General features: G+C 38.5%; 1 protein-coding gene across 1 annotated transcript in view; it reads left to right on the top strand.

The window, feature by feature from the left end:
- Window positions 1-24,837, top strand: part of PKHD1 (PKHD1 ciliary IPT domain containing fibrocystin/polyductin) — a 440,427-nt gene that overhangs the window by 76,842 nt on the left and 338,748 nt on the right. Inside the window, exons 33-34 of the mRNA XM_090282575.1 lie at window positions 4,336-4,555; window positions 12,785-12,935. Coding sequence (XP_090138701.1) covers window positions 4,336-4,555; window positions 12,785-12,935 — 371 coding nt within the window. The remainder of the gene's footprint in view (window positions 1-4,335; window positions 4,556-12,784; window positions 12,936-24,837) is intronic.

Genomic DNA, 24,837 nt, shown 5'->3' with positions numbered 1-24,837 from the left:
TTAAAATACTAGAAATTGAGTTCTTGATTAGCATCATGTATATAGGCAGAACATTGAGGAAGAGATCTATTCCACTTAAAATTCTACAACAGGAAAATCAAAAAATTTAATTTAAAAATTCCATAATAGGAAACATAAGATACAGTAAAATATTTAAGTTTAAGACATTATCTGTTTCACTTTTCACTCTATCTCCTATGCACAGAACAGCTCTGGCACAGTGTATGTGCAAAATAAGTGCTTGATAAAGGAATAAACGAAGAAATTAGAAAGTTCTGGACACAGAAAACCAAAACTCCACATTCTCAGGTTTTAATATTTAACTACTACTGCTACAGTTTTTTCAAGACAGTGCTTAAATTAATTTACTTTTTAAAGCCCGTTTCTATTATTTCAAGACACTTGATTTTTAACTAGAAGTACAAGAAAAAAATCACTGAGGTTACAGGGGCAGGTAAATTGTGATATTTGAAGTTTGGTAACTCCTAGGAGAGGAATAATAGAAATTACTTTATTTTAAAAGATTTGATTAAGTTTTAGAAAAGGACTCAAAAGTTCTGCAATTTTTAAGAGGAAAACGAGTTGGAAGCTGTAACTCTTACCATTGCCACTAGAGGTCAGCAAACACTCATTCATTGTGCAAGAGCTGCTCATTTAGGGAAATGGATACGTTGACTTATTTTCCTCTTTAAAAAGAAAAAAAAGCCTATTTGAAAAAATTCTTAATTACAGTCCAAAGATGATAAAAACCAACTTTATTGGTTGGCATTTGGGGATTCTATCAACCCCCTGAAACTGAATAAAACATTTAGAGTATATGGTTGCACATTATTTTTCTATGAAATAGGGAGTGTGTCTCACAAATTATTAGAAACTATTAATAGTTTATCTACTTTCATATGGAATTGTATGTAATTAATCAATTTATATTTGTTATGTAAAATTATGTTATAGTTTAAGAGATTTTTTAGAGGACTGTTTCACAAGCAGCAACCCTTATAAGTGTCTCACAATTGCCATTCTCAGAGAAATCCACTCCTTGGCTTAATGCTTTTCCCCACTCACTTTTTCAAACTTAGCCAGATGGCAGCCCTTCGGCAAGCTGAGTGATCTCAGTCCTTTTATGCAGTTGCTCTCAATGATGCTATTCTTGAGAAATATATTATCATTGAGAATTATGAAGAATATATTATTGTTATTATTTTTGCTAGAGCAGTGACAGCAGTCATACCTGGGAGTTTATCAGAAATGCAAATTCATGGACCTACCAGATCTGAAACATTCCAACAAGTGAATATTTTGGTACTTCACTTCTGAGCCCTCTGAATTCTGACATTCTTTCCTGATGTGAAGCCCAAAGCTAGGTAGCTCCTCTGTGTAAGCAAGTTCTAACCATAATGGGTAGCATCATAAGATGCCTACATATAATTTGGCCTTATATTTGTTTTTAAAATTGCTCTACTCTTTTGCTGATATATAATCTCTCTGTTACCTACTATTATTTCAAGGGGTGTGTGTGTGTGTGTGTGTGTGTGTGTGTTTCCCTTTCTAACATAACTGTGCACAGCTGGAATTTCCTCATATTTGTATAATTTCTTTTTCTTCTTCTGTGGTTTACTGCCTTACTCTTTTCATTTAGTCTTTTGTTTATTTCTCTTAACTTCTCTAATTTGCTAAGGTCACTTTGAATCCTGACCTTTGCTTTGAGTTTTATTTCTTAGTTTGACTTTACATAATGAATAAAGTGATGTTTCGCATTCAAGGATACAGATGATGACTTACAACCTAGACTTTCCTAATTATTGTTTTGCTTATTCTGATACCACAGTACAAATCTGTCTTCTTTTCATCAGTGAGGCAGGGGACATTAAAGGTGCAGCTCTCAAAAGGTTTTCTTGCTTCTTTTGCTATCATCTATCTTTACTTTTCCCCCAAACTATGCGTCTAACAAAAGAAGAATTTTTTTTTTTCATGTGATGGGTTGTTAAAACATCTTCTCAGGCGAAACTGTACTTTGTATTTATAAAATTGGCAAAACCTCTGATCTTTGGATTTCTTGCATTTATACCTTGAATTATGCTACATGACTTTTTAATGGAAACTTGAACTTTTCCACAAGGCATAAAAGTTAAAGAGATTAAGCTCACACTGCTACTTAGTGGCAGAATCTTGAGTAAAGTCCATGGATTCTGATCCCAGCCCTGCATGCTTTTCATAATCTACCTTGTCAATGCGCATCTACTTAATCACCCATAATGAGTTCATTATTTTATGGGTGTTGAGCCTGTTTTTGTTTGCCTTAGGGCTTACTAACTGGGAAGTTCTCGTGTTTCGTCTACCCTCACGAGTCTTACTTGTCAGCCATTTTAATTGCTATGATTCCTTCAGAACACAGTCACAGAGAACCTGCCATGTGGCAGGTGCTTTGGAATGTAACGGCTACGATAATAATATTTGTATGTGATTGAGTAATTGCAAACTCTCTCACATGTACTTATATCATTTATCCCTGTTGCATGCAGCCGTGTGGTGCAGGCAGGGCTTAGGTTCAAGCCCATAGTTCTTGATACCCTTTGTCATGTACCTTCATGGACAGGCTAGCTGCAGAGTTAGAAGGCTAGAAAAAAGTTTTCTTATTTCTTTTTTATTTTATTAAGGTTTTCAGGTAGAGCTGCTTCAAAACCATCTCATGCAGAGATTTGTTCATCTTCCTGTTAAAGCTATTGCCAGTCTGCCTTGTTGATGCTTTTAACATTGTGTCTCCTGGCCAGAAAGAAATGTCCTAGTGTCAGAGGGTTTCAGATAATTACTTTTCTTCTTTACAAAGTGTTAATAGTCATAATTACATGAAAATAAAGAGCTTCTTGTAATCAAGAAATCCCATAAAGAGAATGAAGAGTTTAACGACAAACCTGGGGAATGTGTGATCAGTAACCATATAACCTCCTGAGGATTAGTACCCAGAATATATAAAGAACACTAATCAAAAAGAAGAGATAAACATTCTGATAGAAAAAAATGGCAAATGGCAGAAAGAGGAGTTTCATGGAAGAAGAGACATAAGTTATTACTGAACACATAAAAAATTGTTTGATCTAAAAAGTAATGATGAAAACAAAGCTTCAGTGAGGTGCTATTGAACTTGTACCTACCCTATAAACAAGTGATTTTAAGGCATATATCCTAGAGAAAGTTTTGTACATGTTTATAGTAGTAAAATCTGGGAAATATCCAGAAGTCTACTGCTAAGAGAAAAGAAAAATATATTGTATGTTCACATGGCACAGTATCGAACAGCAGTGAAAATGTATGAACAATTACATGTGATAATATGGATGAATCTTGGAAATATAATATTGAGTGAAAAAATCAGGTCAAAAACATTATGTCACATGTTCTATTTTATAGAATTCAAAAACAAGTAAAACTTAACCCTTTGAGTGCCAACATCGCTGTGGGCAATGCAGACAAATTTTCTCAAAAGTGCCAGCGTTGCTCCCAGCAACTCTTTTTACAATGGCTATAAATGTAACTAACAATGGAATAATGTGTATTTTATGTTTTGTTCTCTTTTGTTGTACTTCAGGTTATTTATTGATATAATTTTTTTCTCATGTTGATTCAAATTTAGAATTATGCATGGCACTCAAAGGCTTAATAATCTCTTGTTTAGGAATGAACAGCCATGTGTAAAAACTGTTTTAAAAATGCAGGTGGTGGTTTCTGAGAATGGGGAGGAAGGGATGGACTTGATGAAGGGCACACAGACCTGAGAGCATCACAACTCTTTTTAGACTTTACGTTGGCTGGTAGATTCACATGAATTTTTATTGTTATGATGGTTTATATTTTGCAACATTGTTACTTACATTCTTCTGTATGTATTATGTACACATAATACATTTTTACAAAAAGTATGCCCTGACTGGTGTGGCTCAGTGGGTTGAGTGCTGGCCTGCAAACCAAAGGGTCGCCAGTTCAATTTCCAGTCAGGGCACATGCCTGGGTTGCAGGCCAGGTCCCCAGTTGGGGGCACGTGAGAGGCAACCATACATTGATGTTTCTCTCCCTCTCTTTCTCCCTCCCTTTCTCTCTATCTAAAAATAAATAAATAAGTAAAATCTTTAAAAAAAGGATACTAAATTTTGTGCTGAAAATTGCTGGTGATTTAATCAATAAAATGATTTCTAGTGAAATAATAATTTAAAAAAGTAAACTGATGATTATTTTCCTGTCAGTCAAAGGACAATGCAGGAACTTCATTTATGTAACAACGTGAGGCCTTCAGTTCTTTCTGGGGTTGTTACCTAACCTAATGGTGATCATTTCCTGCAGTGTCCTTGGCTTCCCTTTGTGACCTGAAGCATGAGGAGGAGAGCTGTGCAGCCTGCGGTCGCACCTATGTGCAGTGTGATTTGACTGTCGCTGTGGGGACAGAGAGACTGCCGGAATCATGGCCTTACCTCTACACTTGTGAAGAAAGTTCCCAGTGCCTCTCTGCACCAGGTCACTGGACAGAGTCAGCCTTTCCATCGTTCGCAGGTCTCTTCATCAGGTAACCCTGCTCTCTACCTCCCTGACCTTCCCCATGAATGCAAGGCCAATTGGCTGATGGAGGCATCAGGAACTGTAGGCTGGGTGGACGTGGTCCCGGGGTCCCACTCCTCCTGTTGGAAGAACTGTTGCATTGTGGATTCCAGCCAGCCTGCATATCAAAGCATCTCCTGTCTCTTCAAGAGAACGTCTGAAAAATCTGCCCAGTAAACAGCCTGCTTTGTTCTTGCTTAGATTTTAATATTTATCTTCTGATCCAAAGCAACATCTGGTGAATGCCAATGGGGAAAAAGATTAGACATTATGAAAAACAGAAGGCTTTTTTCCCCTTTCCTTTTTTTTTTTTTTCCAAACAGATTCAAAAGTATGAAAAAAGTCATAGAGAAATCCAGAAGATTGTACAATGTTTATTTAAAAGAAGGGAGGTGCACAGGCTTCGGAATTACTGTAGATCTAAGATTTTGAAGTCTTAGGTTATAAGGATTTTTATAGGTTATAAGATTATAGGTTATAAGTTTATAGGTTACAAGTTTCCAGGTAAACCCCCTTTCTTAATGAAATTTAATGAAAAATTATTTTTTAAATTAAAATTAAGTTCTTTATTAAATCCAGTGTTGGTGAGTCTGGATGGCCTTCATTTCCACAAGCAGTTCTGTTCCCATGCAGTGTGATTTTTCATTGCTGAGCATGGTCCTGCTTCCTTTTTTACTTCTTATCTAGATGGAGTGGTTGCATCTGATTATTTAATGAAGACCGATTTTCCCATTTAAAAAATAAAACTAAACAAGATCAATTACCCAGAATGAAAGAGATAATTGGTTCTTTTCATGGCAGTCTGACTTTTCAATGTCCTGAGACTGCCTGTGTTTTAGTATGAATTTACCAACAGAGGATTGTGTTTGGTCAAACAGTTGACTGGTTGCTTTTTCAAAGAGCTTGAAGTACTTACTCTGTGTTTATACTCAGGTGAGACTGGAGTTTAGAATTCACTGCTGCTGCACATCAAGATGTACATGTCACTGCTCCTGGCTCCACAAAGTTCCTAGACTTTATCTAGATACCCAGAGCTCTTCCCTCTGAGTTATTCTATGTCTTTCCCTTCACTTCAGGAGCTGGTGGGGGCCACTGAGCCTTGGACCCCATTAAAAGTGATGCCCTTTCTATTGATATTGTTTTGAAAGTGCTACTCAGTGTTTTGGATATTGTAGCAGGCAAATGTGAGTGTGCTTTCTTGAGTAAGAATGAAAATAAGATCCCTGTGATTTAAATAGACAAAGTGTATACTGAGTGCTGAGGGTGAGGGGAACTAGCGCTGCTCTTTGCTGCCAATATGAAGGAAGCTTGGACCAATCTGCAGAGATCATTTGGACAATGTGCACAAATGACCTTAGAACTCTTCATATCTGGAGACACAGCAATTTCACTTCTAGGATTTATCTTATGAAAGCAGTTAGAAATATGTAGTATTTATGAAAAACCATATTCTTTGAAGTTTTAAGTGCTATTACAAAATTTTTGAAATAAATGTTCAATAACACTGGGGGAACATAATTTTCGCTGAGTTAGATCTGACACTTGTTTTTGACTAACTTTTGGCATCTGAATCCAAAAGTGAACACAGTTTTTCTCTATCACATTAACTTTTTAAAGTACAGGACACCCTCCCTTTGTCTCCAGAATCATACAAAATGTACATATAAAGGAAAAGAAAAAATTACCTGAATATACTGTTTATTTAGAGTTATTTTATTCATATAAAGGCTATATATTGTTACTGTAAGTCCAATTGTGTACAAGTAGTAAAGTTCTGCTACCAAACATACATATTAAGGTATTTTATCTTTTCAAACGACAGGCTAGGAAATGCCAAAATGAGATACTTGAAACAGTCTCCTTCATTTTGCAAAGCTTTCACAGATTGCTTCATGAGACCCAGTTTTGTGTGCAGACATGGGAATATAATGTTCTTTCTTTCAACAACTGGCTCAGGTAGAATGTTTGGATCACCAGGTTTGAGGTCAGATCTTGGAGGCCAATTTGACTCCACCCAATGCTTCTCACAAGTTCCGCTGCCCCACATACACAGAACACAGGGATACTTGGTGTATCCATGTTGCTGACCAAGAAGGAAGCAGACCATTCTAAGGTCAACACAGATGATCCAGTTGTGCTTGTGATATTGCAACAGATCAATGACTCTCTTTATGCCTTCATATTCTTCACGAAAGCAAACTGGCCAGTTGGGGCTGCACCAGATAAATTGCCATTGTGTAGTAGGATACACTTCAAGCTCTGCTTTGAACTATCAATGAACAGTCATCATTCAGTTGCATTCCAGATTAGAATTCCCAATTCATCTATTAAACCATATATGTTATGACAATACACAAAGCCACCATCACTTTGAAAGTACTGCAGAAATGCACTTTCTCTTGGTTTAAAGTAGGATACCTTTGTTCCTTTTTCAAGCAAGTTTTTCTCATGCAGTCTTGATGCTAGTTATGAAGCCTTTTTGGATAGTCCCAAATCTCGTCCCAAATCATTCAACTCATGCTGATCAAATCCCTTATGAACTGAGTCATCTTCAATTTCAAAATCTTCACCATTGCATCACTTAGTTCTTCACCATACTCCTGTTTTTCAAAAGAGGATAGTTTGATGAAAACTGGCACTGGGCTTTCAGCTGAATGAGGCACTGAGCATATAGCTGATGGTAGACTAAGATACTCTATTTTACATTTATTTTTCTTGTTCTATCCTGACGTTTTCACTATACAAAAGTAACAGTCACTTGAATGATCTCTGGGCTCTTGTCAAACCATAGGTATACCAAATGACAATTTATCATGTGTTTCCTTCGTCCACATCCGTAAACTCCCAACACACTGCTTGCACACCTTGTGAGGGGCCCAAGACTCATCTCAATCACCAAGTTTGACTTTAAAATATACAAAATAGGCTTGCCTGACAAATGCACTGTTTGTCCTTTGACTGAGAATGGCAAAACTGCCACAGATATAACAAAATGAATCAGGGTTGTTGAGGCCCTTAATGATGAGAAATAGCAGAGGCAAACATGATCTGAAGGAAAGGAAATAAGTATGTACGTAAATAAAAAAATAAATTCTGCTCACTCCTTGTATACAGACAAGAACTCGGACTACACTTCAGAATATGATTCACTATATAGAGTGGCACACAACCTCTCACCACACTGTCTCATGTGTAACCGAATAGCCTAGACAAGTATGAACCTGTCGCTGGTCTCCAAGGTCACCCCCCACCCCTCCCTACTTGAAGGAGGTTTGCTCTCAGCCAATAGGAGAGCACTAGTGCTTCTCTCAATCCAGGCTCGATCCAGCCTAGAGTGGTCGCATTAAGATAAACTGTAGAGAAAAATTTGACATGATAGAAGAAAACTAACTGCAGTTTTGAAATCAGCATGCCTATTTAAGTCTAAAACAGCTGAAAAATCGAACTCAAGAGGAATTATGTTAAAAATTGTTCCCTTATGTAATAAAGAATGCATCCAAGTGATAATATACTAACAAATTTTAAAAATCATGTTGTAGAATATTTAACCAAAGAAGAACATGCTTATGATATTGGAAAGTGAAAGATGCAAGTCACAAATAGTGTATTATTTCTTTCTAATGGTGTATAATACATACATTTTTACACACATATAAAAGGGGATTAGAAAAAGACTAGAAGGATGTCTTCTACCAATGGTATGCCTATTCCTAGGTGGCTACAGTACTGGACATATTACTTTAGTCATTGATTTTTATGTATTATTTTCAGCGAACATGTACTTATTTAATAACCAGAAAACATACTGTAAATTACACAAATGGCATTAAGAAAATCATGTGCCAAATGGTTTACCTTGGTTTCTTTTAGGATTATGCCTGTGAATTCAAATAACTACTTTCTGGGACCTTAGCAGGGGACCCATTTCTATTAAATGCTTTATCCCCCTGCCAGTTACTACCGCTATGGATCTGATGTCAATTGGAAAAAGTAGATATGCATATCTGTGGTGGAAATATGCTCAGTTCATCCATCTGCTTATCCATCTATTAAGTTCCTACTATGTTCTAGACACTGTGTCAGGAGCTGGTGACTTCATGGTGAATAAGGCAGCAAAGTCCCTGCCCTTAGGGGTAGGGGAGAAAGCCAGACAATAAATAAGATGATCCCAGGTTGTGATAAGAAGTATAAAGTGATAGAAAATGATGGAGGCTACTTTATACAATGTGCTCAGAGAAAGCTTCTCTGAAGAAGTGTCTTTAATGCTGCACTAAAGAGAACAGTGTCATTATGGAGAGTCAGGCAGGAGGGTAGCAAATGCAAAGGACCATCAAGTTTTATGAATTGTTAGAGGCTTAGAGGGCAGTGGGTGAGGAGGAAAGAAAGTGGCTTTAGATGAGCTCAGAGAGGTATGTAAGGCCTTGAAAGTCATAGCAAGGAGTTTAGATTGTCCTCTAAGAACAGATTAAGTATCTTTCCAAAGTCACAGAGAAAAGCCTTAGCAGTGCCGGAACTGGAAGCCAAGGCTTCTAACTCACAGCGTACTTAGCACAGTGCCATGCTGTCAGCATTGGAGAAGAGAGCCTTGGCCAATCTGTGTGGGCTCAGTGAGATTTCAGAGCCATAGGAAGCAGTTTCAGGCTAAGAGAGGAAGACAGAATGATGCATTTTTATTGCCTGTCCTAGAGAGTGTATACAAGAGAACTGGCTTACTTTTGGATCTGATCAGACCAACTGAAATAATAAATTAGTGGTCAGGAAACTTAGGTCCTAGAACTCTTTTTGCTATCATGTGGGCAAAAACTTTACTATGTTTCCTCACAATCAATATTTGTGTGAATGTATGTCTATATCATCTATATCAGTGGTTCTCAACCTGTGGGTCGCAAGCCCTTTGGGGGTCGAATGACCCTTTCACAGGGGTCACCTAAGACCATCGGAAAACACATATATAATTACATATTGCTTTTGTGATTAATCACTATGCTTTATGTTTAGTTTGTAACAATGAAAATACATCCTGCATATCAGATATTTACATTACAATTCATAACAGTAGCAAAATTACAGTTATGAAGTAGCAACAAAAATAATTTCATGGTTGGGGGTCATCACAACATGAGGAACTGTATTAAAGGGTCGCAGCATTAGGAAGGTTGAGAACCACTGATCTATATCCATGTGTTTCTCTATATGCATATATTAACATTTATATTTAAATCTGGCCAACTACACTACTTCATTCATAGGATTATTGTGGAAGAAAACACTGAAGAGTGGCTCTTAAGAAACTTAGAAATTTTGTAGATTTTAGGCTAATTTTGATATCCTGGAATTCCTGCTAATTTTGATGATGGCTTTTTAATGAAAAGAAATCTCTAGTGTGATAATCAGGAACAAATACTAGAAAAATATGAGCTAAACCTCGTAAAAATGTCTAAACTAACAGAAAAAGGTTTAACTCTTCTGGAGCAAGAAGAACATGATTAGGGAAGACAGTGCATTGCTATAGGCAAATGAAAGGAGGAAGTGACGTACCCCTTTTTACTCTAACCATTGCTGACAAAGAGTCTAGAAAGGGCAGAAGAAATCTCATTGGGAGGGAGGAAGCCCAAGATCAAAAAAGGTTGCAAAGGAAGTTGATCCCTCCTTTCCTTGAGTTCATGTCAGTATACCTTGCTCATATGATTGGTAAGAATGTGAGAGGAGGGCACACAACAGAGAGAGGTGATGGGCATATATTCTTTTATTTGCCTAGAAAGGAAAAAGGGGAATTCTGGAAATTTAGACAACTAAGCTTGTGTTATTCCTGACACATTTCTAGAATGTATCATTCATCAGATGGTTTGTGAGCCTTCAGAAATGGAAGTAGTTATCTGGGAATGAATTCACAAGGAATGTCGTTGTGTGGTAAACCAACTTCACTGCCTCTCCAGTGGTTTCAGATGTGCTCCCTACCCCCAGTAGCAAAAGAAAGGTTCTAGCCACAAAGCCCAAGGTGGCCGGATGCATCATCAGTTGGTTTGAAGTTAGGTGTTTTATTCGAACAGTCTGTGTGAATTTTTATTCTATTCTACCCTATTTTCATAGTCATCTAAATATTACATCACATTTTAATTTAAAAGGTAAATTACTTTGCTTTTTCCTCCTGAATCTTTGAGTACAACCAACACTATAGGAGCGAATGTTATATTTACTATGTGGCTTAGTCTATGCCCTGGGTGATGGCTCAGCTAAATGGATTTGTAGCTACATTATAGGCTCCAGATTCAAAATGTATTTGAGCAATGGGTCCACATAAGTGAGATGACATGGAACAATAATGAATGTAAATTCACTCATTTACATTTTAGCAGTAATACCATCAACACCATTAGCACCAAACATGATAGTAAGAACTGCCATATCTGACAATTAATGTCTGCCAGATTCTGTTTAAATCATTCTGTAAGCATCCCTTTGCTCCACCCCCTCAACACTTTTATAAAATAGGCACTTGATGATTAGTAACTCCACTTTATAAATATGGAAACCAAAGCTTAGAGAGTCATGTCTTCACAGTGTCATGTGGATGATAAGTATTTGCTTGAGGATTCAAATGTAGCTGGTCTGCTGCCAAGCTTAACTTCTGCATGCTAATGCTTCTCAGAAAAGGAGGTGAACACATACAGCATGGTGAAATCCTCAGGCATTGCAGCTGTGAGACTTTGAGTTCACCACCATCTTCATTTGGGTGTGGGGGCTACCAGACCAACCCAGGGTTAAGTGTCGTGAGACAGAGGGCTCAGATAAAGGGAGACCACAGCTCCAACAGTCAGCCCAAACCACGTGTATTCAGTTCCGGGCCCCAAGATACTAATATGCTGACAATCTACAGGAGGTCTAGCGGAGAATGAACATCATGTCTTGGGTGGATATGAATCTGGGAATATTTTAGTAGAAAGAAAAGAAGATTAAATAGACATAGTAGTTATCCTGCTCATTATTTTTAGCAAATTGCGGGAGCAATCATTTTGACATTGTTTTGAAAAAAGATGCTCTAGTTCAACATGATTTAGTCTCTCAAGCAGTAACCTTTTGCCCTTTCTACCATTTTTCCTGGTCTTCCCATGGGCTCTGTCGTCTTCGAGGCTGATGTTCAATCTGCATCTCAAAACCAGAGAATACTGCTGCAGGAGACAGGGCACCTGGGTTCTCGTCTCAGACCTGCTGTAATTTTGTTTGACTTTATGCAAATCCCCTGATCATTTTGGGTTATATATTTTTCACACCTCTACCTACTTTACAGGCTGAAATGAGATCATACATATGAAATTGTTGAAAAGTTTAAAATATCATGCATTAATAATCTTTGAGTTAGTTGCAACAGTGCCTAAAGCCAGGATTATTGTTGAATAAATATCACACCTGTTGGGGACAATACCCTGCAATATCCATGCTCTCGTCTCCCCTGGACTGCATATTTTCAGACTTTCTGTAATGCTCTTTTTTACTTTAAATGCAGTCTGGCTTCTCTCCTTAAAGCAAGAGGACTCTTAAAGTGAGTGCCTGGTAGTATAACTGGCACATATATCGAATCTCCTTAGTCTGGGCTGTTAAGTAAGTTTAATTAATTTACTAAGTTAATGTTCCTCTGCTAGCAACAGAGCCTCATTGCCATCAGCTGGGGAGAGGGAATTGGAAGCTTAAATGAGCTCATTTTTTCACAGTTGGAATTAGGGACCAGTTAGCCAGTTGTATGGGTTTTCCAATTTCTCCATCTGCCCTAGGGGGGATCAGGCAATTCACTCCCCCAACACTAAGTGTGAATAAGAACAGGAAGAGGGAAGGGAAAAAGAAAAAAAAAAGCCTCGCTAATATTTGCTTCCATTTTTGGAACTGGAAGTATTGTTTGCACATTGCTTGTTAAGTTGGGCTTGGAGAAGCTTTTGCTATAATGTTCCTAATAGGTTTGGAAAAGAGAAAGGCCTCCGTAAAAGACATTTACCACGTGCGTTTTCATTGCAGGGTGTGCAGATAAAGGGAAAACAAATAAACAATAAAAGAATGGAAACAAAATTACAGAAATTTGCAAAATTTGACAAATGGTGGCCTGTAGTTGCCACAAGCTAATGGCTTGCAATGATTAATAAGAGTAAAAATAATTGCATTTCATTAAGATTGATGACACCCCATTTAACCTCCCCTCTCGTTTCAGCCCTAAAGTGGAAAGAGATGAAGTTCTCATCTATAATAGCTCCTGTAACATTACCATGGAAACTGAGGCAAAGATGGAGTGTGAGACGCCTAATCAGCCAATTACCGCCAAGATTACTGAGATATGGAAAAGCCGGGGCCAGAACACTCAGGTATAATCAAATCTTTTTTACAGACTGATTCAAACAGCTCAAATTAAATTTGTAATATTGTGTACATTAAAAAAACAATTTAGTCCAAATGGCAGCGATATATAATATTAAATGCTCTCAAACTTTGAGGAGCTGGTCTAATGCACAGCATCTGAATTCATAGTTAACTATAGTTAATCATATATTTTCTCAAAAATAAATGAGTGCTGCCTGGGCTCTTTTAAAGCAAATCCTGAACAGATAATCTCAGCATTTTGTCCTGCTTTCTGCATGCATGTTTAAAAGGGGCTTCCTGTGGTTTATTTCTTCATGAAATAAATGGCCTACAATTTAACCAAGCACTCTGGAAGGGTTCCAAATTACTCAGCCATCTACAGCTGGTCAGATGACAATGTCTGCAGGTCCATCCGGTTCATCTCTGTTCCATGGAGAGCAGAGTGGAAACTTTAGCTTCTGAGGAAATTACATGAAAATTAAAACTGAAAAAGTCTGCCAGGTCTTTTGGTCTGTCCTCTCTACCCCAATTCATCCATTTTGAAATAATCTAAACAACTCCCTTCAAGTGGCTCTCTTAAGACATGTTCTTAAGAGTCCCCAGTGAGGGATTTCATAGCCTCCCTAGGGACTTTCATGAATTGAAATCAGAAGCTAAGAGCTCTTTGGAAACACATCAGATAATCTTTCACAACTCTCCTGGCTTTTCACGGCACACATATAAAACATAATATTTCTTGAGTCCCTGCTCCCTTAGGTGCCTTTCTCTTTATGAAAGCAATTCTCATCTTTTTCTCCTTTTGTCTCTTTTATTTGGAACAAACATTTATTGAGTGCCTATTATGTACTACACATTATAGCAAATTCTCTTGTGAAAGCTACTTCTTAAACCTTCCAAATTCCACACTATACTTCTTGAGTTTGTAAGGCATAATTTTTCTACAGCTTTTGCACAGGTGCTGAAAATGGATGCAATTACAAATAAGATGATTTTTCTATATTTTCTGAACTATTTCCCGACTGCCTTTCCATCCCTTTGGCGTCTCCCTGTCCATTTTATCACCTCTCCAGGTTTTCCCCACCTCTTTACCTTCCTTTCAGGTGGTTGCACAGGGCTGTCACAACTTCCTTGTGTCCACCCGCACCCCCCAAATACACCTCTTCCTTTCAAATCATTGCCAGTTTTAGTTCTTCATCTCCAGCATGATGGTCCTTTAATTGCAGCCTTCACTTCACCCGTGGCCACTTCCCAGCAGTTGGCTGTCAGGAAAGCCCCCAAGGTTTATAGTTGTGAGGGGGACTGCTGAATCAGAGTTGTGTTGTGGAAAGAAAGCCGTGTGCTAAACACAAGCTATGGAACCCTGAGCAAGCTTTAGGCCTGTGGGGTCTCAGTTTCCACCTGGTTCATAACCTGGGGTTGTTGGGATGCTCCGTGAGCAAATTCTGGTGAGAGGAAAGAAGAGGTGGGCTTCACAGTGGTTAATTGTGGGCTTTGGAATGAGACGGCTGGGGTTTGAATATATCACTTGCTATTGGAGGAACTTTACCCCTCTGTGCTTCCATTTTCTCATCTGTAAAGTGGGGTAAGAGTAGTACCCACCTTAAGAGAGTTGGTGTGAGGATTCTAACACATGAGCCACTGAGGACTGCACCTAACACAGTTTAAATGTCTAATGTTAGCCATTATTGGCAGAGCTAGTTTGCTAGCAGCAGTTCTAGAAAGTGATACAGAATTATTTCTCTCTATAGTGCTTGCTGTTTTGATCATATCACTTCACTTCTTAGATGTTATCTAATTTTTCATTATCTCAAAGACTAATTTTGAATTTTTTGAGGCTTAACTGCCTCATTCGTCTTTAAATATTTATGCAGTATGTATTTACTGAGTTCTAACCATGTTCAAAGTGCTCTGCCATGCTCTGAAGGAGATAAAAAATATCATGAAAGGAGACCTCAGGACATGTATGCAAGTAGGTAATCTTCAAAGAAAGACACGTAGAGTCAGTCCACCACAACTGGATGAAATGTTGGGTCCCATCTAGACAAGCCCCCTCACTAGAAAGATCATAGCCAGTAATGTGGCATCATAACCCATAAGCATTGTAGGGGAAGTAAGTCATCTAATCTGTAGGAGCCAGAGAGCCATGTCTGTCAAAACCCACTAAGCCAGTGCCAGTGTCTAGGAGACAGCAGTTTTGGGATGTTTTGTTACACTGTAGGTCTTAGGATGTCTGGTTTTTCTGCTTGGGCCTACAGACATATCATCTGTGTTAGGATACACACTTACCTAATCTGGGCCTGGGTCTGGGGAAAACCGGCACTGACAGGTGCTTAATCGAAACTAGAATTTCTTTCTCCAGCTCCAAGTATTATGTGAGAACCTTGGAACAGTAGTTTCATAGCATGGTGGTAAGTGTTCTGTGATAAAAAGGGTAGCAAAGTGAAATACATCTGTGAAAGCTGGGTTAAACAAAGTTATAATTTTTTTTTTTTTTTTTTTTTACCAAAGGACTTTTGAGAACATTCAGTATATGACTGCATAATGTGAACTTCTAAGAGCGGGTATGATGCATATTATTACCCACACATGTTTGTCTGTGGAACCCTTGATTCCAGAATCTCTCCTGGGGCTGGTGTTTGTTCTGCTGTTCTCACTTTGAGAAATGTTGCCCACACAATGCTCCTCCCCCTGTCTTAGAGTGGGGGGTGGAGGTGAGGTCAGAGGTGGGAAAGGTTATCTTCAAATGGGACAATCAACCAAAGTCTACTGAAGTAGGTGGTTGTATCCTGCCATGAAGAAAGTGCAGGGCTCAGGCTTTCAGGGGGTGCAGAGGAAACGGATTTCTGGTGGAGGAACCAGCTCACACAAGACACTGACATAAGCAACCACAGGAATAGTGCAAAGAACATGAAGTTTGTGAAGGGACTAGTGAGTTGTAGGTTTGGGAAGGTAGGCTGAATTGGATTGTGATGGCAGGTTAAGTGTTTGGTCCTTTAATTCATCAGGTGACAAGTCATCCTTGAGTCACTACATGATCACAGGTGTGCATTAGTCACATTGATCTGATGCCTGGGTGGGGATGCTTTGGGAAACCCAGGGGGGGAAACCCCTGCTTCCACCCTTGCCTCCCTTCAGTTGATTCTAAGGAAGCCCAACAATCCTTTCAAGATTATGTCAGATAAGTTCACTCTCCACAGAAACTGTCCTGTGGCTCCCCACTTCTCGTTGCACCAACTCCCTTCCTCCATTTCCTTTCCAGCTTTACTTCTCCCTCTCCCTCCTTTACGTATTCTGTCCAGGTCTACTGCCTCCTTGCTGATCCTGGAACATGCCAGGCTTGCCCCCACAGCAAAACCTCTGCATTTGTTGTTCCTTCCGCTTAGAATACTTGTTCTCCTCCTTTTCCATGTAATTCTTGCTTTAAGTTTTTGCTGAAATGTTACTCTCTCAATAAAGTCTACCCTTACCACCCAATTTAAAATTGTAACCCAGTGTTTTTCATCCATAGATCTTATTTGCAATTTTTCTTATTCAGTTCTATTTTTCCATAGTCCTTAGCACCTGATAATAAACTAGATAAGTTCCTAATTTATTATGTTTAGTATTTAGTGTTTCACTATGCTTGCTAGTATGTGATCTCCAAAAAGGCAGAAATGTTTGCCTGCTTTGTTCACTGGTGTATCCCAAGTGCCTGGAACAGAGTCTGAATTGATTGTTCTAATGATTAGTAATATACAAACAAATAAAAGCAGTTAAAACAAGCCTTCTTATGTACTGCTTCTCCAATCCCATTCTCTGGAAATTATTTCTGAAAGGATACACACATATGCATAGGTTTACATACATCCATTTGCACATGAAGATATTCTTGTGTCATTCTTCAATTTGTATTTAAAAAAAAAAAAAAACCTATTGGTGCTCTAGCACATAAGCTCCTTGAAAAGAGGAACACTTGCTATTTCCCAATGCTTAGAACTACATCTAGTCCACAGCAGATCTCATTAAAAAATATTGAATGGATGAATGGATTTATAAATGAATGAATACATCATGGTCGTCTTTTCATTTGATGTCCATTTTTTTTTTCCTTCGGAAGACATCGATTATACTATATATCAGACACTGTGATACATTGAAACAAGAAAAAATATATTTAGAAAAGAAAAAGAAAATCTAAAGGAGTGCTGGAATACACAATAAGGTGCCATAAGACAGCCAGGTGTTTTGAGGGATTTGAAGGACAAGTAGCAGATGAGTTGTGGATGGGTAGAGAAACTATAGTAAAATAAACAACACAGAGGAAGTTTAGAGAAACTGATATAAAGAAACTGCTATACTTTTCAGAGGAGCTCTGTGAGAAAGTCCAAGCTTAAGAGTCAGATAGAACAGGCATCGGGGTTAGTAATGAAGGAATTGCTTGGGGAACTGCTAGTGCTACGTTTCCCCTCCTACTCTCTCTCCCTTTCTTTGTCTCTGTCTCTGCGTGCTCGAAGTGGTTGAATGTGTGTCTCTCGCTCATAAAACAAATGAGCGCTTTGCTTGGGGACAGCTGATGGGTTTGGTCCATTGTGGATGTTAGAACCGATGCTAAACTTGGCCAAACCCAAGGTGACTCTGGGGAGCAGGGCAGACCTAGGGAAGGAAGAAAGGACTGGGAAAGCGAGGTTCTCCTCATTTCTGCCTTCAAAGAAATTTCCTTTCACTCCACCCGCTCAGATGTTTTACCCAATAACTTTGATGGTGATGATGTGAAGAGGTTTCTCTAAGTATCTGATCTGCCCTGTCTGTGGGGAAAAAAGTCTGAAACAATTCAGCTTACCTGGGAAATAATTTGAAACCTGGCATTCTTTACCTAGTCAAATATGATTTGGAGTAAGAAAATAAAGACATATATACTGGAAAAAATTCAGAAAGTGTTTTTTCTTTTTTTCTTTCCTCTTATTTATTTATTTTAAAAATTTTAAATTACAGTTGACATTAAATGGTCTATTAGTTTTAGCTGTACAGCATAGTGGTTAGATATATAACTTACACAATGATGCCCCACTAAATCTTGCACCTACCTGGCAGCATACATAGTTGTTACATAATTATTACAATATTATTGGCTCTATTCCCTATGCTCTATGTTACTGGGGTGGGTAAAAGTAGGTTTACAGTTGTTTGTATGGAAAATAATACAATAATTAATAAATGAGAATACAAGAATAAACTCTATGTTTCATGTCCTCATAGCTATAAACCTAGCTTGCCCATCCTGTATATCCCTGTGGCTATTTTGCAATTGCCAATTTGTACTTCTTAGTTCCTTCTCATTTTTCACGCAGTCCCCTGGACACCATCTCCTCCCCTGCTTCCATTTGGCAACCATCACTTTGTTTTCTGTATGAGCTGGATTCTGTTTTGCTTATTTTGTTTAGATTCCACATATAAGTGAACTCATATGGTATCCGTCTTTCTCTGCCTGACTTATTTAACTTAGCATAGTACCCTCTATGTCCATCCATGTTGTTGCAAATAGTAAGACTTTATTCTTTTTTATTGACAAGTAATATTTCATTGTATAGTTATACCATTTCTTTTTAATCCAATCATCTTTTGATGGAAAAATTCAGAAAATCTTGCTCCCTTGTGCACTCTCTGAAAAATGATGTACTTTTGAAAACTGTAAAATGAATTCAAGAATGAAGATAAAATGGGATACAAAAAACAGTAATGAATAAAGAACCTGAAAAAGAGCAGAAACAGAGTAAGAATTGTTGAAAATGTGACTATGACACTTAATATAATTAAGAATGGATTCTTAAACAAATAGAGGTAGGAACCTCCTGCTTCAAGTAGGTATAATGAAAGAAGAACAAGAAACAGAGGTATAAGCCCCCTTTTTGATAAAATGAGGAGATATTTGTAATACAAACAAATATTACGTGAAGATGAAAAGTAAGTGGGAGAATGCCAAATGAATTAATGAGGTGGATGAAAATAAAAATTAAGTTCCTGTGAAGGGAAATTTAGATTAAAACTAACATGATTGGCCCCACAGAACCCTAGGAACACTTTGGATTTAGAGACATTTAGATACCAGGATATGCATATCAGGAAGGGCACTGAAAGGAGGGGGTTGTTTGAAATCCTCAGTAAAGAGCAGCTGGATCCCTAGGACACTATTCCTGGTGGCCCCAGCCAGTCATCTGTTCCCACTCCTCCCTCCAAAGGAGTAGAGGAACAATTCCTGTACAACTTGAACTAGTGAGCTATTAATTGGGTGCCTGATACCAAGCACAGGGGAGAGAAGAATGAAGAATACACTTGGAGTCAGGGGAATGAATGTAAGTATCTGCTTACTTTTTAAAGAGTGATCAATCTCTCCCAACCCCCAACCCCATAAAAATTTTCCTCTGCCTAGCTCCAGAATCCTAGTAACTCAAGATCTACTCTTTCCAGAAAGGAGATGGGAAGATACTTTTCTGGAGAAATTAAACCAGAATAAAGACCCAGAGATTTTGACATTTGTAAGCCTCATGAAGTCCTACTTTGATGATGCACTTAGATTTTTACTACATTGCTCTTAAGTGTGAATGAACAGACTTTTGGATTTGCTCATAAGACAGTACTAAGTTTTAGATTTATCCTCCTACTATACACAGCTATGAAATAGTCAAAATACAGATAACAAATAGCACAAGACTGTGATCTTTGAGAGAAGGGCACAGGCAGGGATAGTGGCTTTCTGTCTGGGAGCACTATTCCAAATGCAGCTTGGAATATTCCAGAAGCAGTCCCACTGAGTGGAGCTCAGGGCCATTCCTGTAGGTAGGAGGTGTGGAAGAGGATGCAGAGGTGGGAGGAAGAGAAAAATGTCCAATAAAAATGGCCAAATTATTCCAAATCTGGTGAAAACTATAAACCTACAGATCTAAGAAGCTTAATGAATCCAAGTAAGAGTCAACATCAAGAGGTCCATTACTGAGGTTCTCAATTATGTTAAGATGTCATTTTTTTCCAGTTAAGTTGTAAGTTCTATATTAATATTATATTTAGAGTCAATGCAATAAAACAAAAAAGTCCAACATGTTCTTTGTTTGCTTATTTGTCTTGGGTAAAAACTCCCAGGCTGATTGAAAAAACATGGAAATGCAACAAGTAGCCAAACTACCTTAAAAAAGAACAAATTTTGAAGACTGATTTCAAGTTCTAGTATAAAGGTATGGCAATCAATAGGAGTTGAAGGCAAAATCTTGTTCGAGAGAAGGGTTCTACTGCTACATTTTGTTTGGGAACCTGGTGCAGTGTCCTGGAACCCATGGGAGTAGAGAGATGGAAGGAAGGTGAGATGGGGCATAGACTGAAAAAGGGGCTGTGATCAGGAGTTCTCAGGGACATTCAGGCTGCAGGAAGGACAGTGTTACCGAGGAGGAAAACCAGATGTTGTGGGTGGGGTTAGAGAGTAAGTGAGTGGCAAGTAAAGGCAGGCAGCTGGTGTAAATCAAATGGGAAAAAGACAGGAAGGATACAGGTACATATCGTGGTTGGTAACCCCTCCTCAAATTCATGCTCACTCACTATCCTTACCTCTAGGGATGGTTTCTTAAGTTCAAGGTGCTTTGATTAACTCTGTTGTCTACAACAGCGTGTTACCTGATTTGACAAGAGAGAGACTCCACAGGTGTCCCGCCGCCCCCCCCCCCCCCCCGCCCGATTCATTCTTCTATGACTACGCAATAGCATTCAGATAATGCTGATGTTAGACTGGTTAAATCATCACCATTCATTTTAGAAATATTTGTACTTTTAAATTGACTTTGGCTCCCCAGTGCCTGAATTATGGTTAAAAAAGCAAAACTGCACTGCTTACTTTAATTTAATCCCTGCTTTTTGTTTAAGGACATTCTCCTAGAAAATTGGTGCAATACAGCGATGTGAGGAATTTCACATTGTCTTTATAGTGTGTATAGCTAGTTAGAGGCTAATTTGAAACAACTTTCAATTTGCTAATTGATTTTGTTCCTCCTGTTATTGAAATCTAAAAACACTTTTTCACTTTCCTCTCCTGCTCTCTCCTCTCCTCTCCTCTCTTGATTTTCTTCTCCCCCCCCTCTTTCTCTTTCCCTTCCCTTTTCCTTCCTTGCTCTCCCCTCCTGTCTCCTTCCCTCCTTTTCCTTCTCTTCTCTTTTCTCTCTCCTTCCTTTCCTTCCCTTTAAATTTCCTCTTCTGTTCAGCACATATCTCCAGGGTTGCGTGCTTGTTCAGGAGGTGCTGTTGAAAGCAGGGCTGAACTTGTTGTCAGGCCAGGGTCCTATGATGCAGGAAATCAGCCATTGCCCCGTGACCTGGAGGAAACTTACTGGGTCCATGTGCCTTGATTTTCTGTGTGAATTGAAGTTCTTAATGTATACCGGTTACCTACTGTGAGGGCAAGAGGAGTTGAGAAGTCAGGTGGTTTCATATCTGAAAGGGACTTTACCTGCTTAGGATAAGTAGGCAGGTAGCAGACACGAATAGGATACATGGTGAACAGGGCTCCTGGGGTCTAGCTTCAAGTTCTAGCAATGTCCCTTGTCTGACAAGTATGTGGCAAGTCACTTAACCTTCTAACTGATTAAGGTTAGTACTGCCTAACTTCCTGCTTTGGGAGAGGAAGATGCTACATATAAAAGTGTTTAGTAGTAGGAACCCAAAAGTTCAACAAAGGCATTGTGACATAGTAGTTATGAAGTGGTGCTCTGGAATAAAGCTGAATTTGAGGATGATTTTTCTATTTATTATATAATTTCAGGATTATGCAATTAAGAAAGATAATAAATGTTTAGGTGCTCCAGAAACTGTTATGCAAAGTTAGGATGTTAAAATTTATAGCATGGTTTAGTTGTGGTATTATCATAACCAAAACTTGCTGTGTCGAGACTTTGTCATGTTTGAACCCAAGATGTTGTACACTTCTGTTTAAAAAGAGGAAACCTGGGCAATATTTAGCTTGAATGAAAACTTAAATTCATCTGAACAAAATAATTATGCCTCTCTCTTTCTCAGGGACTCTTTGCATTAAATAAGCCCATGACCCAGCCTGTTGCTATGTGATCAGCAAATGAGGCAATGGTTTTGAAGACTCTCTGTCATGTTTTGGCCAAAAAAAGGCTTCTTGTCACTCCTCATTATTATATTGTAAAATCACTGAGTAGTCATCACATTACCGTACATGAGTTTGAGTCATTTCAGGTAAACTACTCTTCAATTTTCAACTTAAAATAATAGTTTCTGTTTTTAGTGAAAAACAGTGAGCTGATTAGTTCTGTGACAGGCAGAGGGCAGTCCTGTTGGGATGTGATGTAATCATTTCCTTCCAAAGTGCAGCTTTACAAACTGAAGTCATTCTGGTCTAAGTAAATACTGTGTGAATTTTTTTTTCAGTGAATGTTAATATTATTCAGAAATACAGGGGGGCATTTTCAGTCTGATTGTGGGAACGTAATGATCAGATTTCTTCTGAGCCTTTCCAGATATGAGACTTTAGCTATCTTGCAGGTGGACATGAGTGCTATGAAATTGCTTTGGGTGATAGAACCATATTAGGCTTGTTTTAATTCTATAGGGATAATGAGAATTTGTGAATAAAAAACCGGAAATATTCAGTTTAGTTTGTTTGCCGACTCCTTGGTGACTTTGGGCAACCAAAGTAATCTCATGTCTCAGTTTCTCCATTAACAACATGGAAGGATTTTATGAAAATACTTAGCAGTGGAATATGGAAACTGAGATGTATGAATATGTTCATTATCAATATATTTAAATCTTTATGTGAGAGAAAAGCTTGCTTTTCAGAGGTCCATTAGTTCATTTCCTGGAGACATTATAGTAAATCACCACCTCCTCAATACTTGATGGAGAATTAAGCTCACCTAAGTGTCAGTAGGCTCCCTTCCCAGGCATGAAGGGTCTCAGATCGTTGCTAAATGGGCTCATAAATTAGATGTAGTTCCAATTTGTGTGTGTGTCTCTCTCTGTGTGTGTGTGCATGTGTGGTGGTAATGGTGTGGTTGTATTTGTGTTGGGAGGAGCAGTATGAGTTTCGTAAATGTTTGGATGTGTGGTTTCCCACTAGACATGCTAAACATTTTTCATTGTGCTAAAGCTATGAAATATTAGTCGATTTGAGTCTAATACATATAGCATTTCTATTTTAAACAGTAAACAACCATCTCAATCTTGAAATAAAACAGACAATTCAGTGAATTTGGAAAACTTGGGTTTTCTCCCCAGCAGTGTCTTCTTTTTAATCTTGTTTTCTCAGCCACTCATCTTCCTTTCCAAGGTCCTTGCTGCTAGTACCACTATACTGAAGTCTTCTGCCTCTTCCAGGAGCCTAAGTACTGCTTATAAAATGTACATCTTTATGAGAGAAGCTTGGGAAGCCTTGAATAGATAGCTACAGTAGCAGCTGGAGCCCTGAGGGGGAAGAACTTTAGGTAAAAGTGAATAAGAAGAAATGTCTCATTTTGGATGAAGGACAATGTGGTTGTTCAGACACTGATGAGGTTATGGAAATTGACTTCATCCAATTGAACATTCAGATCAGCGAGAAAGAACTCCCTTTTCTCAGGGGGTTGTTTTAGAGGAGAAGAGAAGGTGAATGAGAAGTAGAGAAGCAGAGGTGTTGGGTAGAATTAAGAGTGTTGAACTGGTTTTTGATAAAAACTGTTACTCAGAGTTGGAGATTGTCTTTATGGTAATACCATTTGTATGGGTAGACTGATGTTAGCTGATTATTGAGTCTGTAAAATGGTTGTTTCAGGCACAGGCTTTCCTGCGTACTTTTTGGCATTCCTGCTTCTTTTCTTACTGGTTCATCCAGCTTTGAGGGTAATTGAACTAACATTGGGCAGATCAAGAAAGGGTATCTTTGCCCTACTCTGCTTCATGGCTCATTTAGTTACTGTTTTTCTGGATGGCTTTGACTATTGGTAGGGTGGTTAGACGGGATCTCTTCTGGTCCCTTGTTTTCCTTTGCTAAACTTAGCTAATGGTAGGTTACTGGCAGAGTGTTGATGGGGGAACGTTGTACCCCCACAGTGGTTCAAGGCATCTCTCTGGCTGCCTTTTTCTATGAAACCAACATAAACGCAAGTCAAGGGGAGAATGTGTAAATAACAGAAGCATTTCCATAAAACATGTACCAAGTGATTATCTCAGTTACCCAAAAATGAAGGAAAAGTGTTCTCTCTAAAGGTGAAAGGAAATGTAAGAAAGCAAACAAACAAACAAAAAAAACCCAGGAAACTCATGCCTTGACTTCGTTGATTTGCCAAAGGAGTGTCTAGCCTTTCTAAGGTGTGATAATCACTGTGTTAGTGTCTCTGGCTTCTCCTCTTGATGGGAGATGCAACTATAACACAGAAGGAAACATTTTGAAGAATTTCCTTGCTTCCAATTAAGTGCTAGTATTTTCTTAAGATTAATAGATATTTAACTGAATTTCAGGAACAAAGCAAATGTAGAACACTTCTGCCATTGGTCCCCCTCTGTGACAGCCACTTTCAATATCTGGTTCCCATCTATTCTGAGCACAAGGAAGCTTTGCACTTCACTACCCTTTTGAAGTTATGGGCCATGTGACTTGCAGAGAATGTGGGTAGAAGCATTTAATTTCAAGAGTTTGACTCTCTTGCCCTATCTTTTCCTTTGCCATGATGACTAAATGGCCCAGAGCATGGGATTAACTTATAGGAGACAGTTGTTCTATCTTGAGAATTGCTAACATTTGTGGTGGACTTCACATGAGCAAGAAATACACATTTATTGTGTTGTGCCCATGAAAAATTTGGCTTTGAAACTGTGACTAGATAGTGACAGTGGTGATCTAGATAATGACTAATGATGCATCTTTAACCTCTAGTCTTCTGGCTAATCCTC

Source organism: Furipterus horrens, unplaced genomic scaffold (genome assembly GCF_987537825.1).
Source record: "Furipterus horrens unplaced genomic scaffold, mFurHor1.1.pri manual_scaffold_6, whole genome shotgun sequence".
NCBI classification, from domain to species: Eukaryota; Metazoa; Chordata; class Mammalia; order Chiroptera; family Furipteridae; genus Furipterus; species Furipterus horrens.
The sequence above is the reverse complement of the archived record's forward strand: the minus strand, read 5'-3'. Positions and strand labels throughout refer to the sequence as shown.